General features: G+C 37.9%; 1 protein-coding gene across 1 annotated transcript in view; it reads left to right on the forward strand.

The window, feature by feature from the left end:
• The window catches only part of MTMR10 (myotubularin related protein 10), a 48,926-nt gene that overhangs the window by 16,202 nt on the left and 17,146 nt on the right, over positions 1-15,578 (forward strand). The window contains exons 6-9 of the mRNA XM_004431875.3: positions 6,176-6,266; positions 12,949-13,120; positions 14,902-14,989; positions 15,071-15,159. Coding sequence (XP_004431932.1) covers positions 6,176-6,266; positions 12,949-13,120; positions 14,902-14,989; positions 15,071-15,159 — 440 coding nt within the window. The remainder of the gene's footprint in view (positions 1-6,175; positions 6,267-12,948; positions 13,121-14,901; positions 14,990-15,070; positions 15,160-15,578) is intronic.

Here is a 15,578-nt window from a genome sequence, read left to right on the forward strand (position 1 = left end):
CCGATGCACCACTTGCCAAGCCATGCTGTGGCGGTGTCCCATATAAAGTAGAGGAAGATGGGCATGGATGTTAGCCCAGGGCCAGTCTTCCTCAGCAAAAAAAGAGGAGGATTGGCAGATGTTAACTCAGGGCCGATCTTCCCCACAAAAAAAAAAAAGATTGAAAAGGTGAAGATGTATGGTAATCGAGGTTTGGTAAGACTTGTAATTTAGTACCTCAGAACTTTATCAACTAACTAAAAACTAGACTTAGGTTACATAGGGTTAGGTAAATATATAGTTATGGTAGGGCCCTAATAATTTAGTGCTTTAAAGAAATCTTAATGAATTAATTTGAGTGATATTGCACGGGCAGCTAAAAGCTAGGGACTTTCTAATTAGCTTGGTTTTTTCCCCTGCCTTCTGGGGAATGTTTAGTGCCTACTCGTGGAGTAAGATCTAAGGGCAGAAATCCCCACTTCTTTGATTCCATGTTTTAGTTTTAGCAAAGGAGTGAAGCTGGTGGACCTAATGCCTCCCAGGTCCAGTCTATGGTTCAGCAAATGTAGAGAAAAATAACAGAATTTCCAGGGAAAGCCTGCTCCTGTATATTAGCAATAGAGGAACAGTATCTTAGTGAAATAGGAAGTTGCTTCTCTCAGAAATGAAACAGCTTTTTGCACCAGCAAAAAATGGATACATTTGCTTTCCATGGTCAGTAGACTTAACGGCAGTAAATTTTCTGTTGATATCAAAATGAGGCTGTCAAAAGAATCTTAAGGCAGCTGTCTTCATATACTTGGGTGAGGCAGTGGATTTATTTTTAGAACTAGAATCAATAGTTTCTTCACAGGAAGGCAAGCATGAGATGAATATCTGAAAACACATGACCACTGGGGCTAGATTATGTAGCAGAGTTGTGGGCTCTGTGGCTAAAAGTTTTCCAGTAGAGTCTGTATAACCATCTTTCGGCATGCTGCATTATTGAAAATTCAACTAGATAACTTTTAAGGCCCCTTTCAGCTGCGTGTGGTTTTGGCATTTTGCTAATTTGAGATTCCCGTTCTTATATAGAAAGCCTTGAGAATTAATTAGGTAGTAGACTTTACATAAGATATTTTAGCCAAGTTACTTTCTTGAACTTAAATATATACTTGTAATTTAGTCAATCAAAGCATCAAGAATCTTATGAAAACCTTAACTTCAAGATGTATAGCATCTCAGCAATAGGGACATAACAGAATTTAGGAGATTGAGTTAGGACGGGATATTTTTTAAGTAAGAAATTGAAACAGTGGCCTAATATTCTTCAGAAACTTAAGTCTCTTTCACTCTCTACTATATTTGCAGATGACACTTTCATTAATTGAAAATCATAATTATTTGGCTTAGTTCTTGAGCCGTCTAGAATACTTGTTGGTCATTTTTTATGTGGGAGGCAGTGTGCTAAGTTTGGTTGAGAAGATAAAGCACGATCAAATGAAAATTAAATAACAGTACAAAGTGACAGTATAATAGATGTTTCCACATAAATAGTTGCCAAATGAATGAAACAGATAATCATTGCTCTGGAAATTCGGGATATCCCTTGTCTGTTGTGCTGCTGGTAAGTGATAAAGGGGCCTCATCGAACTGTCTGCACAAAACAGCCTCGTCCAACTTCTTATGCCCTTTACCAAGACCAAGTTTCTGGCAAAAATCCTTTCCCCACTGTCTTAAAATATAAAAAGCATGTTACTTCATGGCCAGAAGAAGTACTCTGTCTTCTGTACAGTCATAGGAGGGGAAATGCAAGGAAAAAAATAGAGGCAATAAGAATATAAATAGAGAATTTTTTCCCTGGTTTACGTGTGTTCAAACACAGAGAGTTAAGTCATGTGTGGCTGCCAAACTTAATGGCTTCATGATTTAAAAACAAAAATTCTAGCATACTCTTATTTCAAGTGAAAGTTTTCATCTAACATTAGGTAACAGTGGGAAGTTATAGTTTGGTTTTACCTTCTGGAAACTTTGAATGCTAAGTTTTCTCTGGAAATGCTTTGAGTTTATAAGTTGTTTTAAAATGACCAGATGCATATTCAGAGTTCACTGGTGGGTAAACTGTTGATTAGTTTTGAAATACTGGAAGTGTTTCTATTTCTGTTTGAAGTAGGAAATCTCGAAATGCTAAATTGGTTCACATTTTTTTAACTGTTGCTCTGAAGCCTTCTGGTAGTCTAGTTGGAGTTGCCTAAATTGTGTTATGACAAGATTAGATGAATTTGTGCTACTATTAGCGCTCATCTTCATTATTCTGTCTGTCACGAGTAAATAAGGATATTTGGGAAAGGTCTGTATAAAGAAAAAAGGAATTTGATAGCGCAGAATTGGATATCTAGCCTCAAAGCAACTTTGAGCCACCATTTGCTTTTGAAGAACCTTTGCTCGAAACTGAGGGCCAAAAAAAAAATGAATTGTTTTTAATGACTTATCACTTATAAAAAGGTGTATATATATATATATTTGAAGATGGTAAGCAAAATACATGCCCTTTGTCTTCACTGTATTCTCTGATTAGTTGGTTGTGAACCACTTGTTCAGGGATACTTCCTAGAAGTGAAAATTCAGCTCATCTCAAGATGGCCTTTCCTCAACTGTCCTTTTTCCCTTGAATCTGAGACTTACTCCTTGATGGCTTTCAGACCACAGAAATATAGGAAACCAGTTTTGTTTGCCAGTGTGCTAGAACTTGATGAAGTTTCTCCAGTGCTGCACCTCCAGCTGGTCTTAGTGGAGAAACCACCAGCTGTGGGTACTTCTGGCTTCTGTCCAGACAAGAGTATCAGTCTTGGTCCAAACATCACTTGACAAGTAGTTTACTTTTTTCTCCAATAAAATATGTAATGTCTTTAACGAAGATTTTCTTCATTTCCTATGATAGCCAGGAAACGAACTTTCAGAGGCAGTTTTTCAAGATGTAGAGTTTTTCTAAAAAGGTTTAATGCTTAGGAAGTACCTTACAAAATTAGAATAATTTTACATGAAAATGAGACCTACTTTTTTAAGTTTTTCAGACTCTTAATGATGGAAGCTGGGAATGTGGATGTAGTCTTTTTAAATAGTGTGTATGAAAAAGTTCAAGAAAGCGGACTCCTGGCTTTCAGAGTGTCCTGCAGTAACAACATGAATGTAATCCAGATAACACAAGTTGTATGTGCCTTTATCTGGGTTCACTTACTTAGGGTATATGAAAATAAGTTACACACACTTGTAATTATGCTGCTAAACAACTTTAGTTCATGCTGTGCCCCTCTCCCTCCAAAATCAACCATTATGCAAGTGGTTAAACTGAATTTTAGTTTCACAATGTTTTTTATAGTCTTCTTTAAATGTAGATGCCATTAGACATACTCTTGTTTCCTAACCTTTTTAAATATGATATGTGCTATGTTTAAGGGCTTTTTAGAATTGGGCTACGTTGGATTTTGCCTAGCAGATAGGCTTTGTTTCTTTTTGCTTTGTGGCTGTAAAAAAACCTATTTTATAATCAATGATCTGTGAATTTCTTTTGTGTAAACAAGGCCTGCTTCTAAATGTCTTAGAGAAAGTAGATAGCCTAGTCTTATTGGCTTGGAGCATTTTCCTTACTATGTTAGTAACTTAATTTTCTCAACTGGTATTTTTAGTACAGCTGCTTTTCAGCACAAAGCACCTTCAGGAAGCTGCTGAAGAGATGGCAAAAATGCACAGGTTTTCAGGTCTTTACTCAGATCTGTGCAGAGGTCTTTCCTGGTTTCCTTCTCTAATTGATTAACCTACTCCTTCATCTCTCACTGTAATACTTTATATCTTCTTCCCTGCTGGACTTTTTTCTCCTTTAGCACTTATAATGATCTAACTTACTATAGTTTTTCTTGCTATCTTGTTTAGTGTCTGTCTTCCCACCAGAATGTTAGCTTAATGAGGACAGGGATTTGGGTCTGTTCTGTTCACTGCTGGATCCCCAGGGCTTAGGACATGGTGGATGCTCAGTGAGTATCTGTTGAATGAATGAGGGATGTGGCATCTGCTATTGAGAAATTGAACTTAATGGTGGAAGTAAAACAAAGAACCCCGCCTTGTCCCACTTTTTATCTACGCTCATTATGTGAATACCTTGAAAGCACAGCTACATAAGCACAGTTAACTAAAGAGACACTTTGTATGGGAACTGTTGTTATTCAGAGAGACCTGAAGGGTTTCTGCAATTGCTCCTGTGAAATTGGCTCGGTCTAGGAAGGCTTATGAAGAGATTAGAGTTGAACAGAGATGACAATTTCAGAGAAAGCATGGTTGGCTGAGCAGTCGAGAAGGATTTCCTGAGCAGGAGGTGGCGGAGGAGATGGCTGGGACTAAGACAGAATATGTGCAAACCTGTTTTTCTCTGCCCAGAGACTACTGAGGGAATATTAGGAAGGTAAGGGATGTCTGGTAGAGGAGAGCCAGATTTGTGAATAATCAAGAATAAGAAGATTTAATTTATTATACAGTTATCTGGGAATCACAGCAGATTATCCAGAGAGCAAAGTTGTTGTCAAAATTTCGTCTTTAAAAGAGAATTCTTAAGTGTTGTGAATTTTTTTTTTTAGAATGTAGGAAAGTCCACGGACATGGCATAAGATATACATGGCTTAAGGATGTGGCTATGGTAGTGCAGAGAAATGGGACAAAAATGAAACATACTCTTGAGAAAAGTACAACTAAGCTATAAACTAAATATGGTGCCTAGAGGAATAGGAAGTGATAAGGATATTTTCAAGGTACGTATTTCAGTAGTTTTACTGCTAGAAAAAGTGCTTTAAGGAAGACTGAACAGATCAGCAATGGGAATGTAGATAACTATGTCCTGGGTTTTCTAAGTGGGACTCTCATAGAAAGTTCTCCTGTAAGCATTGAAGAAATCGAGATGTTACATAAGTTTCAAGAAACTTTTGTTGTTGTTGTTTTTAGTCAGAACCCTAAAACTAATGATGGACTCTGTCATCTTAGTGGTATATTTTAATTCAGTAAGACAAGAAACACTTATTCTATAGAAGACTTTTAAAATATATTTTAAACAAGAAGCTGACACATGCTTACCAGTTAATAGAATTTGCATCAAGTCACCCCAAACACCACTAATTTGACATGGACTAACAATTACTTAAGCTTTTTTTGCTGGGCCACCATCAAAAGTATATTGTTCTGGCTTAATGCTTTTTCTTCTAAATGATATTTAATCTTTTTAAGTAAGATCTTCTACTATTGTCTCCTTGTGTATGTCTTAAATTTCTTCTTTCTTCTTTGCTCATTTGAGGGTTTTCTCCCACAGTCTAGTTCAGGGCTCTGTAAGCATAGAGCACCATCCTTCATTCTATCTAACAGCAGTTGAGAATAATAACAACCATATTCCCATGTATGGGGCTCCTGCAGAAGCCAGGCATGCGGTAAGATTATTAATCCTTACCACAGCCAGAGGTATTATCTTCATTTTACAGATGTGCAGACTGAGTCTCGAGAGATGAATTGACTTCGCACAAGTTACGTGGAAGGTGCTTGGTAGAGCCAGGATTCAAGCCCTGGTCTGTTTGATTCGAAAGCCCTTGCTTTTTACAGCACAGGCATAATCGCAAACCATTTTACTTAAACACGGTTTTTTTGATGTACCTCTTTGAGCCACCCATGTACTTTTGGGTTCTTGCTAATTTTTATTTGTGTTTGTAACTTTTCTGTTAAGTTTAGATTCTTTTAATTCATGAGGTATGAACATTAAAATTTCATACCTTACGTTAACACTTCCAAATTGCTAGTAGTAAATTGTTATAGTCCACCAAAAATGAAACTTTTTTTTTCTTTGTTTTAGGAGTGGATATGGCACTGCCTTTTTGGAGAATGCTTCATTAGTTTTCAAGTTTCATTTATTTGAATAAAATTACTTTCATGTTAAAATTCAACTCAGCAAACACTTACTGAATACTTACCATGTACTCACTAAAGATTAAACAATTTGGGGGCACAATAGTGAATGAGATACCTGGCCTTAAGGAGCTCTTTCACATTCTAGGGCAACAGGAAAACATGTAAATAAGTATCCATAATCACTTCCCCACGATAATGCTCCCAGTAATCAAGGCCTTATTGTACATTTCATTTAACTAAGTGTGTTAAAATCAAATTCTAAATGTAGAATTTTTCCTAGGTATGCCTTGCAATAGCTCATTATTCCCAGCCAACAGACCTCCAGCTACTCTTTGCATTTGAATATGTTGGGAAAAAATACCACAATTCAGGTAAATATGAAATATTAAATATTGTGACTAACTTTACATTGTGTAAATTTTATTCATATGTTTATCAGAAGCCTCCAAGTACATGAGCTTTAATGATTGTAGAATTATTAGCTTCATAACTGTTAAGAGAAGTAAGCACTATATACTAAAAGAGACAATGTTGGTCAGATTATTTCTTAAAAAGTGACCAGGAGGAACCTATAAGCAGCTGTAAACATAGGCTTATAAGAATCATGTCAAATGTTTTACCTACAGTCACTGGCTTATATTTTACGATGAAGGAAGATACATCCATCTGTCCCCCACACCTTTTAATTGGTAGCTTGAGTTAAAGTAATCGTATCTTAGAAAACCAGCAGAAAAGTAAAAGATATTTGAAACGTATGATCTTTTCTGGCAAGGTGCGATTTCATGCAAAAACTGAAGTGGTTAAACTTTGTAGTGGACTTCATTAAGATTGTCAAAATATTGATTTTATACTTCTGAATAAGATTGATGAAAGGAAGATGAGCATTTGTCCAAAGGACAAGTATATTCTAGGCAGTTTTTGTAAAAGTAAAATAGTTCTGTCCACATATCTGTGTCAGCAGTGACATCACCAAGGAAAATTCCAGATGATCATGTAATTCTGTACATTCTTTTTATATACAGATGTAATTTTAATCAACTATTTTTTAAAATCTCATGAAAGGATAGAAGAAAAACAAAGAGGTTGTGTCTCATATTAGCCCCTTATAGGGTAGTGACCATACATCGACTCACCTACGGAGTCACGTGTGCTCCCATTTTTTAAGGAAGAAAAATAAGTCAGTTACATATTTATAATGAAAGATCCATTCTTCCTAGCATAGTCTGGACAGGGATCTTACAAATTATTAATTGTACTGGTCCTTCACATTTTGTTACCTCAAAATGTATGGTAGTAATTTAAATAATCTGTATAATAAAAGTAGATTCTAATATCACTATATTGCAAATACATTAAAATGTAGGAACAATACACGGTTTCTGCAGATGCGTGTGATATAAATACATTTTCACTACTTTAAAAAATACTTGTTTGTAAACACCATAGAGATGATATGTGAAGGTCATGCTTTGCAGAATGAGTAGCTTTTATCTTGTACTATATCTATAGAAATTGGATGACAAAGTATTTGTAACTTAATTTTTCTTATCGAAATGTACCTAATTGTAACTTAGGCTTGAGCAGTGTAATTAAATTTTTTTTATTTCTTAATATAAAGAAAATTCACTTAATGTCTAAAAGTATTATAGATCCTGCACTGTTAGTTAGACAGATATTCCTTTGGATCATCAAGCTACAGACTGTGATCATCAGGGTTATCTTCAACAAGATCCTCACCCAGAGTTGCAAGAGAGTAGTTGAAATGAAAGTTTCAGGAGGTAAAAGAATTGTAGGAAAGAGTCTTTGATTCCCGCTTAAATTTGTTTATGATACAGACCAATTCTTGATGCTTTTTTCCTGATAGAAACGATTCAGTCCAGTGTACAGGTCCATGACTTCTGCTGTAATGTAATGACTTGAGCTCAGCAAATACTGTAAACTTCATTATGGATTTGGTGACCTGATGCCTGCTTTTTCACAGTTTTCTTCATCCATTCCTTGTGGGCATCTCTGGGTTAATAATACTTTAAATAGTTTATTCAACCCACAGCTTTTCTACTACTGGGTTTTCTTGTTTGCATCAATTTGTTCTTTATATCTTCTTGTATATAGCTTTTTGATAAAGATTGACAATTAATACTTAAAATGTTCAGGAACACTTTTTATATTACATCCTTCAGATTCCTCCTCCTTTGACAACTACTTCGTAAACAAAACACTTGGCCAAAGTTTTGTTAAGTTTTCTCATAGGGTAACATCCTTTAATATCCTTCCATGCTGTTGCAGAAGTATAAACTGCATCTTTAAGATCAAAAGAAGCCTGAAATTTCCACACACTGCAGTCAGAATTCATTAATTTGTGAGTGAAAGATGCCCAATAATCCACTCTTGAACTTCTGGATGACACCTTGATTCATTGGCTGGATTAAAGAAGTCCTTTTTGCAGGCAGGTAGGTGACAAAGCTGTTTACACAAATAAGATCTGAAGTTAGCGGATGTCCCCTGCAATTATCTAAGAAAAGAATCTTTTAGATGGCCTTAGGCATTCTGAGGTTTTCTTTCATATTTGGCATCGCTGGAATAAAAAGCCATCTCTGAAAAGGTCACTGGTCATCCAAGTTCTCTGAGGATCCTGAAGTACAAGAAGATGCATAGCACCCACAGGCTTTGGAACTTTTCTGCACTCTAACACCACAGGAGGCACTGGCACAAACCAGAACAGTGTTTTTTTTTTTTCTCTTTTAACTTGAAAGAGACCACAAGGACTCTGTTTTCATCAATCAGGTTATTATTGGGCAATGTTCCAAAAGTACAGATTCAGCTTTGTTATAGAATTGATAAGATGTCAGATTATGCTTCTGGACTAAAGAGTTGAAAACCTCCTGAAGTTATCTGCAGCCTCAGTGTTAGCAACTCTATTCCATGACAGACATCACGCTTGCAAATGCTGTGACATAATCTGAAGTTGTTACGTAGACTCACAGCAGGAAAATGTACGTTTTCAGTGAAGTTTATTGTAGTTTTTACCTTTTTATTAACATAGGTCTTGGTATTAGATTTTCCTTTAAATGCTTATTTGAAAACCACTTACAAAGCACACAGTCTATTTGAAACAGTCTAGAAATTTTTAAAGTTTGTCACTTGTCAGTTCTTTTAAGATTTTCAGTGTAACTGTAAATGGTTGTGATTGATCCTTCTGTCTCTTGAGTACTGGTGGTTCATAATTAGCCTGGCACATCAGAATCCCTGAAGGAGCTTTTAGAAATGCAGCCATGCTGGCTCTACCCCAGGCCCACAAAGTCCAGATCTCCCATGTAGAGCCACTTTGTTAGCTTACCTCTTATGAACTTCTTAATGATCACAGTTGTGTTTTTATCTTCTTCACCCTTCTTTATGACTTCTATTTTCTGCAGTAACATCAGAGTGATAAGCTTTCTTTTCATATATTGACCACTTTTATTGTCTTTGCTATTGCTTGAGGCCATTCTGAATATGGATGGGGCTAATTAAGTGGAAACTCGGATAATTTCAACACAGTCTAAGATTAGACTTCTCAGCTGGATCACAGAAGATAGCCAAGGTCAGGAGCGCTCAGTATCTGGTTTCACTTTTAGTTGGCTCAGGAGCTATGTCCTGAAACCTCAGTCATCCTAAGATGACTGGCAAAGCCAGTCTGTTGCTCTGACCCCTGTTAGTGATCCACCTATAGAACAGGCCACAGGAATCAGACCTTTGGGACTTTCTGGAAAGCATTAGAATTTCCAGACTCTCTAATGCCAAATTGAGTATCTGCTACACATTGCATAATAAATTCTCACTGAAGAAGATGTAGAATGTAAAAAAGACCTAGTCCTGGTTGCTGAGAAATGGACAGGTTTTGAACAACCGAAACCTATAAAATAGCAAACAGTGCAAGATCCTATAGCTGCTCTCACTTTATGTTCAGAAAAATTTGTTCTATTCTTCGTTAGATCTTGAGACTCAATGTGGCAGAGGAACAATCTCATAAATAGTAGTATGTTCTCAGCTTAGCTAACTAAGGTCTGTAACTTCAAAACAGTAAAAAGTATTCAGTTCTAGACTCTCAGCTGGGGGTATGCTGCCAGACCATTTACAGTCATGCGTCACTTGACAACAAGGGTACGTTCTGAGAAATGCGTCGTTAGGCAATTTCATTGTTGTATGAACATCATAGAGTGTACTTACACAACCCTAGATGGTACAGCCTACTACATACCTAGGCTTTAAGGTACTAATCTTATGGGACCACTGTCATAAATGAGGTCTGTCATTGACAGAAACGTCATTGTGCAGTGCATGATGGTATATAGCTCTTTAAAAATTTTGAGTGTGTTCTTTATACTTCTTTTTTGGTGGTGGTTGCCTGATTGTGTGGCAGGGACCTCTGGGACAGTATTGATGATAGCAGGCATTGTTTCTGTTCCTGGTTTGAGTGACGATGATGTTTGCTATGTTTCTGATAAATACACCTTTATCAAGTTAAGGAAATTCCCTTTTATTCCTAATTTGCTAAAGTTTGTTGTTTTTTTTAAATCACAAGCAGGTGTTGAAATCTGTCAAATGTTTTTCTGCACTTAAGACCTGCTCTTATGGGTTTTTTTCCCACTTTAATTTGGTCATATGGTGAATTACTTAGATTTTCTAATATTGAATAGCTTTCTGTGGTTTTTGGTGCTCTGGAACACTGTGTATTAAGTGGGAATTGCCTGGAAAGTCCATGAAGATTCTGCATTCTGGAGAGATTATAACTCCCAACTTCCCCAGCACACCTTCTGGTTGTTGTTACCTAAAGAAGACACTGAGATGGAGTGGGACTCCAGGATATGTGCTTAGAATTAGCATTTTAATTTTTAAGAAGCTCTGCTAAAATCAGAATCACTGGGTCATTCTGATGCCACTTAAAGGATAAAATTTGGGGCCAGCCCCATGGCATAGTGGTTAAATTCGGTGTGCTCCACTTCAGCTGCCCAGGCTCGTGGGTTTGGATCCCAGGTGCAGACCTACACCACTCCTCAGCCATGCTGTGGCTGTGACTCGCATATAAAGTGGAGGAAGATTGGCACAGATGTTAACTCAGGGCTAATCTTCCTCAAGCAAAAAAAAAAAAAAAGGGTAAAATTCAAAATTCCTGGCATGGCACATAGGACCCCTCATAATCTAGAGTAGCACTGTCCAGTGATGGGGATATTCTCTCATCTGCGTTGTCCAGTGTAGGAACCGCTAGCCACATGTGGCAGTTGAGCACTCGAAATGTGGCTGGTGTAACTGAGGAACTGAGTTTTTAATTTTATTTAATTTTAATTTTAGTTTAAATTTAAATAGCACATGTGGCTAGTTTTGGGCAGCGCAGACCGAGAGCCTAGGCCCCTGTAATTTTCCAGCCTCTCTTCCACCATCCCTTGCATCCCTAATGCTGTAGCTGTATTTAATTACTTGATGTTATACAATTATACCATGTTTTGAATGTTCTGCTCTGCCCAGCAATGTGTTCCAAGTCATTAGGCCTTTTCTGCCCCAGCCTCTGTCTCTAGTGAGAGCTCAGGGCTTCCTCCTCTGTGTTCTCCTTGCACTCGTACATCCAGCACACTGGGACTAGTACTGAGCTTACCCTCCACTGTCTTGTTAGTGCTTTCAGGAAAGAGATTAAATCTTACTCATTTTTTAATTTTCAGGCCTTAGCACATGGTAGCTTCTCAGAGAATACATGCCTTAAACCAGGTGTTAATAAATAGTCTGTAGGAATGGGCATGGCATGTTCATGGGACAATGAAGGGTTTTTTTTTCATGGCTACAGGGGAGATTGGGAGTTAGGGAATAATGGGAAAGAAAGGTCTGGTCGATTATGTGAGGGCTTTTTAAGAGAAGCCATTTAAGTTTGCTTGATTCAGTTGGAAAATGAGCATGATTGGAAGTTTGAGGCAAGGGTATATAGCATCATGAAAGCGTGTTTTTCAGGAAATGTGTCTTGTGGCAAGCTGCAGGCTGCTTTGAGTGCAGCAGAACATGGTGTAGGGTATGTCAGCTGGGAGACTTTCCACACGTGCAGCCTGCAGCAGTGAGACACCAGACCAGGAAAGGTGGTGCCGCCTGTCACCCCAGATTGCCAGAGTAGATCCAGCTGAATGTTGGGGTGCCTTCTTTCTCCCTGGTCACTCTGCAGGCCCTCCTGAGGCTGTGGGCATGCTCGCAGAGGATAGCAGTGCTCCTCAATTAGAGAAGGCTCCTTGCTAAGGAAATTCAAGTGAGGCCCTCTCTGCTGAGATCTCCACATGGGACTGGCACTCTGGTGGGGTACGAGGAACACTTGTGAGCTTATCCAAGGAAAATTGAGTAGATATAGGAGACCAAGAATTTTATAATGAGCCATAGAAAAGGGTTGAGAGTCAATAATAGAAAGATGAAATATTTGGACGGCTTGAGAACAGAGATGATTGTTGGATGCATTCATTTTTCCAGACAAAATATGTGGAGAAAATTAGCAATTACTTGAATTTACCCCACACTTTGGGACAGGGAGATGAGAGAGGCTCATGAATGGTTTCCATAGAACAGTAGAGATAGAAGACAATTGAAAGTTAAGGAGAAAGTAAATGGAGAGGAAATATGGGCAGCAGGCACCATTCATCATTTGGGGACAGGGTCAGTAAAAGGAAGGAGGGAAAATGTATGGTGTAGTAGCTAGAGGGGTGCAGCGTGATCAAAGGAAAGTCTTTCCAAAATCAAGTTGACCTGTTTTTGTTTGAAGGCCTTGGAGATAGAGCCAGTGGAAGGACAGGAAAATCAAAGGTGCTGAAAGAGTTGGGAAAGAGCTGGGTAAGGACAAGACAAAATGAGTTCTCCTTAGAGAGGAGGAGGGTTGCCTCTTCCTCAGGACTGCTTTAACGAGTAAGACAATCTTGGAGAGACTTGAAAGACAGGGAGGAGATATCACATCAGAGTATGTTTGTGACAGAGGGCGCGGAAAGAGGAGAAGGAATGTTGGGTGAAGTGTGACTGTTAAAGCAAAATTAATTATATTGCTTTTTCTTGTAGCCAACAAAATTAATGGAATACCCTCAGGAGGCGGCAGTGGAGCTGGTGGTGGCAGCAGCCAAAAAACTCCACTCTTTGAAACTTACTCAGATTGGGACAGAGAAATCAAGAGGACCAGCGCTTCCGGATGGAGAGTTTGCTCTGTTAACGAGGGTTACATGATATCCACTTGGTAAGTCCAATTTTAACAATGCTATTTATAGCTGGGAGTGACTTCTTATGAATAATAATCAAACTGCTATCATTGATGACTTTCAAGTTATGGCTAATGGAATATTTGTTTTTAATAATGCTTTAATGAATATTTTATTTTAAAGATACAGGCTGTTTAACATAATCACAATAAGAAATTGACAGTAATTCTGTACTTTCATCAATAATCCAGTCAGTGTTTATTTGCATTTGTATCCTGTAAATGTCCTTTATAGTTGGTTTGTTCAGATCAGAATCACGTTGAACTTGCTTGATCTATCTCTTAGGCCGTTTAATCAATGACAGTCTCCTCCCACTCCCTTTTCTTTACCTACCATTTATTTGTTGACAAAACTGGGTCATTCATTCTGTAGAATTTTCCACATTCTAGATATTGCTGATTTTTTCCCCATGGTGTCCTTCAGTGTGTTCCTCTGCCTCCTATATTTCCTATAAAATGTTAGTTAGCTGTAGAGGCTTAATTAATTAATTCAGGTTCTGGGTTTTTGGCAAGAATGCTTCATTAGGTGGCCCTGTGTACCTCCTGTTGCATCACGTGGAATCTCGGCATCTTTGCGATGCTAGTTGACCAGTGGGCCCAGCAGCAGTCAGTCTGATCCATCCAGTACAGAGTTCCCCTTTTATGTGATGGATTTAGCTGCCAGAAAGGGTTCTCATTAGGAGTGAAGATCATTGCCCAGATCCATTATTTCATTAAGGATTGCTATTGGTCATGTTGTAATTCTATCATTCTTTCTGCTTTCTATCAGACTTTTCTCTCGTCAGCTCTTTAGTGCCCTGAAATACAGTTCATACAAGAAGGGCAGTATAAATGTTTACTTTTTTTCCTTTACTTAGCCAGTTTTCAGAATAATGAGCTGCTTCCCTAGAATTCTCTAAAAGTGACCAGAAAATTGTTACTTAAATTAGTTTGTTTAATACATTTAGTACTCATGGGTTTTTTGGGATGTTTTATTTTAATGTCATTAAGGTCCATATTAGTTCTTGCAGATAAGCAGTGTTTTAGAAGAAAACACTACCGTGTTATTACTGGTTGATCTCGTACCAGGAACTTCTAGGAGTACAGTTCTAGGGAAGGTGCTTTGGAGCATGCAGCTTGGGTCTTCTGCCTCCCCGTGAATTTAAACTTTGTGGCCGGCATGCTCTGGTACATTACGTGTTGAGAAGCACAAGACGGCCTGACTAGGCCTCCCTCTGTTCACCTGCCCGGCCATGTGGAGGAAAGAAGAGAGACAAGAGATGTCTTAAGGTGCAGTGAGCTTGCCTACCTTAATTGATGTCTCATCAGTGTCCTAGGGTCAGTCTGTCTTTTGGGGATGGAGAAGGATAGAAGAGGGAGATGAGGCAGCTAAAGCTTCTTGGTAGATTTGTGGGTTTGGTTTGGTTTTGTGTGCCTAATATTTCCTAACCCATAGCCTGTCAAGAGAACAGAAGTGGGTATGTTTTTGAGAAACTACATGCATGTTTGATTAATTATCATTCTGGAAAATATTTCAAATATCTCATTTGGATGTTTCCCCTGCTATAAATATGAATTTTGTGATAATTGACCACATCACACATGTTTTAGACTGAGATATCTAGGATGGTCAGTGTCCTACAGTGTCTATCCTGTGGCTACTAAGAGGGGTGCACATTCAATGGAGATAAATGTGTTTCATTATATATGAGGTCTACAGAGCACACTAATCCTCCCTAAAGCACAGGACTCTCATGTTATGATTTGTTTTTCCCCTCCAGCCTTCCAGAATACTTCGTAGTGCCAAGTTCTTTAGCAGACCAAGATCTAAAGATCTTTTCCCATTCTTTTGTTGGAAGAAGGATGCCAGTAAGTGATATCTGTTGTATTTTGTCAATACTGATGTCCATTTTTCTACCCAGCTAAGTAAAGGCTCTGCTTTTCTCCTAGCTCTGGTGCTGGAGCCACTCTAATGGCAGTGCTCTTGTGCGCATGGCCCTCATAAAAGACATGCTGCAACAGAGGAAGATCGACCAAAGGTAATCAAGAAATGGTCCTTGTTACTTTGGACATTTTTAGTTGTCATAGATAAGTATGATAAACTCCTAATTGTAAATAATTAGAAAATGGCATAGTCTTATTAGTTAGTTATTCACCATATATTCTATATAAGAATTAGCATTTTGAAAAGAATGTGAATATATTAAAATTAACATTTAAGTTATACTAAATGTAATTTAATCCTTTGGCTTATAAGACACGTGAGGATCTTACACTGCTGACATCTTGCTGTGACGTTGCCTTTAAGGTACTTTCAAAGTACGGAGATTTCCAGTTGAGACACTAGATTAAATCAGACTTTTCTTATAGTTCGGTGTCTCTTAGTTCTACAAAATCACAGTTATTCAAATGGTTTTAATTAGCCACCACAAACAAATTTGACATCATATGCTAAAGT

The sequence above is a fragment of the Ceratotherium simum genome, chromosome 3 (assembly GCF_057802395.1).
Source record: "Ceratotherium simum simum isolate JZ-2026a chromosome 3, ASM5780239v1, whole genome shotgun sequence".
In the NCBI taxonomy this organism is placed as follows: domain Eukaryota; kingdom Metazoa; phylum Chordata; class Mammalia; order Perissodactyla; family Rhinocerotidae; genus Ceratotherium; species Ceratotherium simum.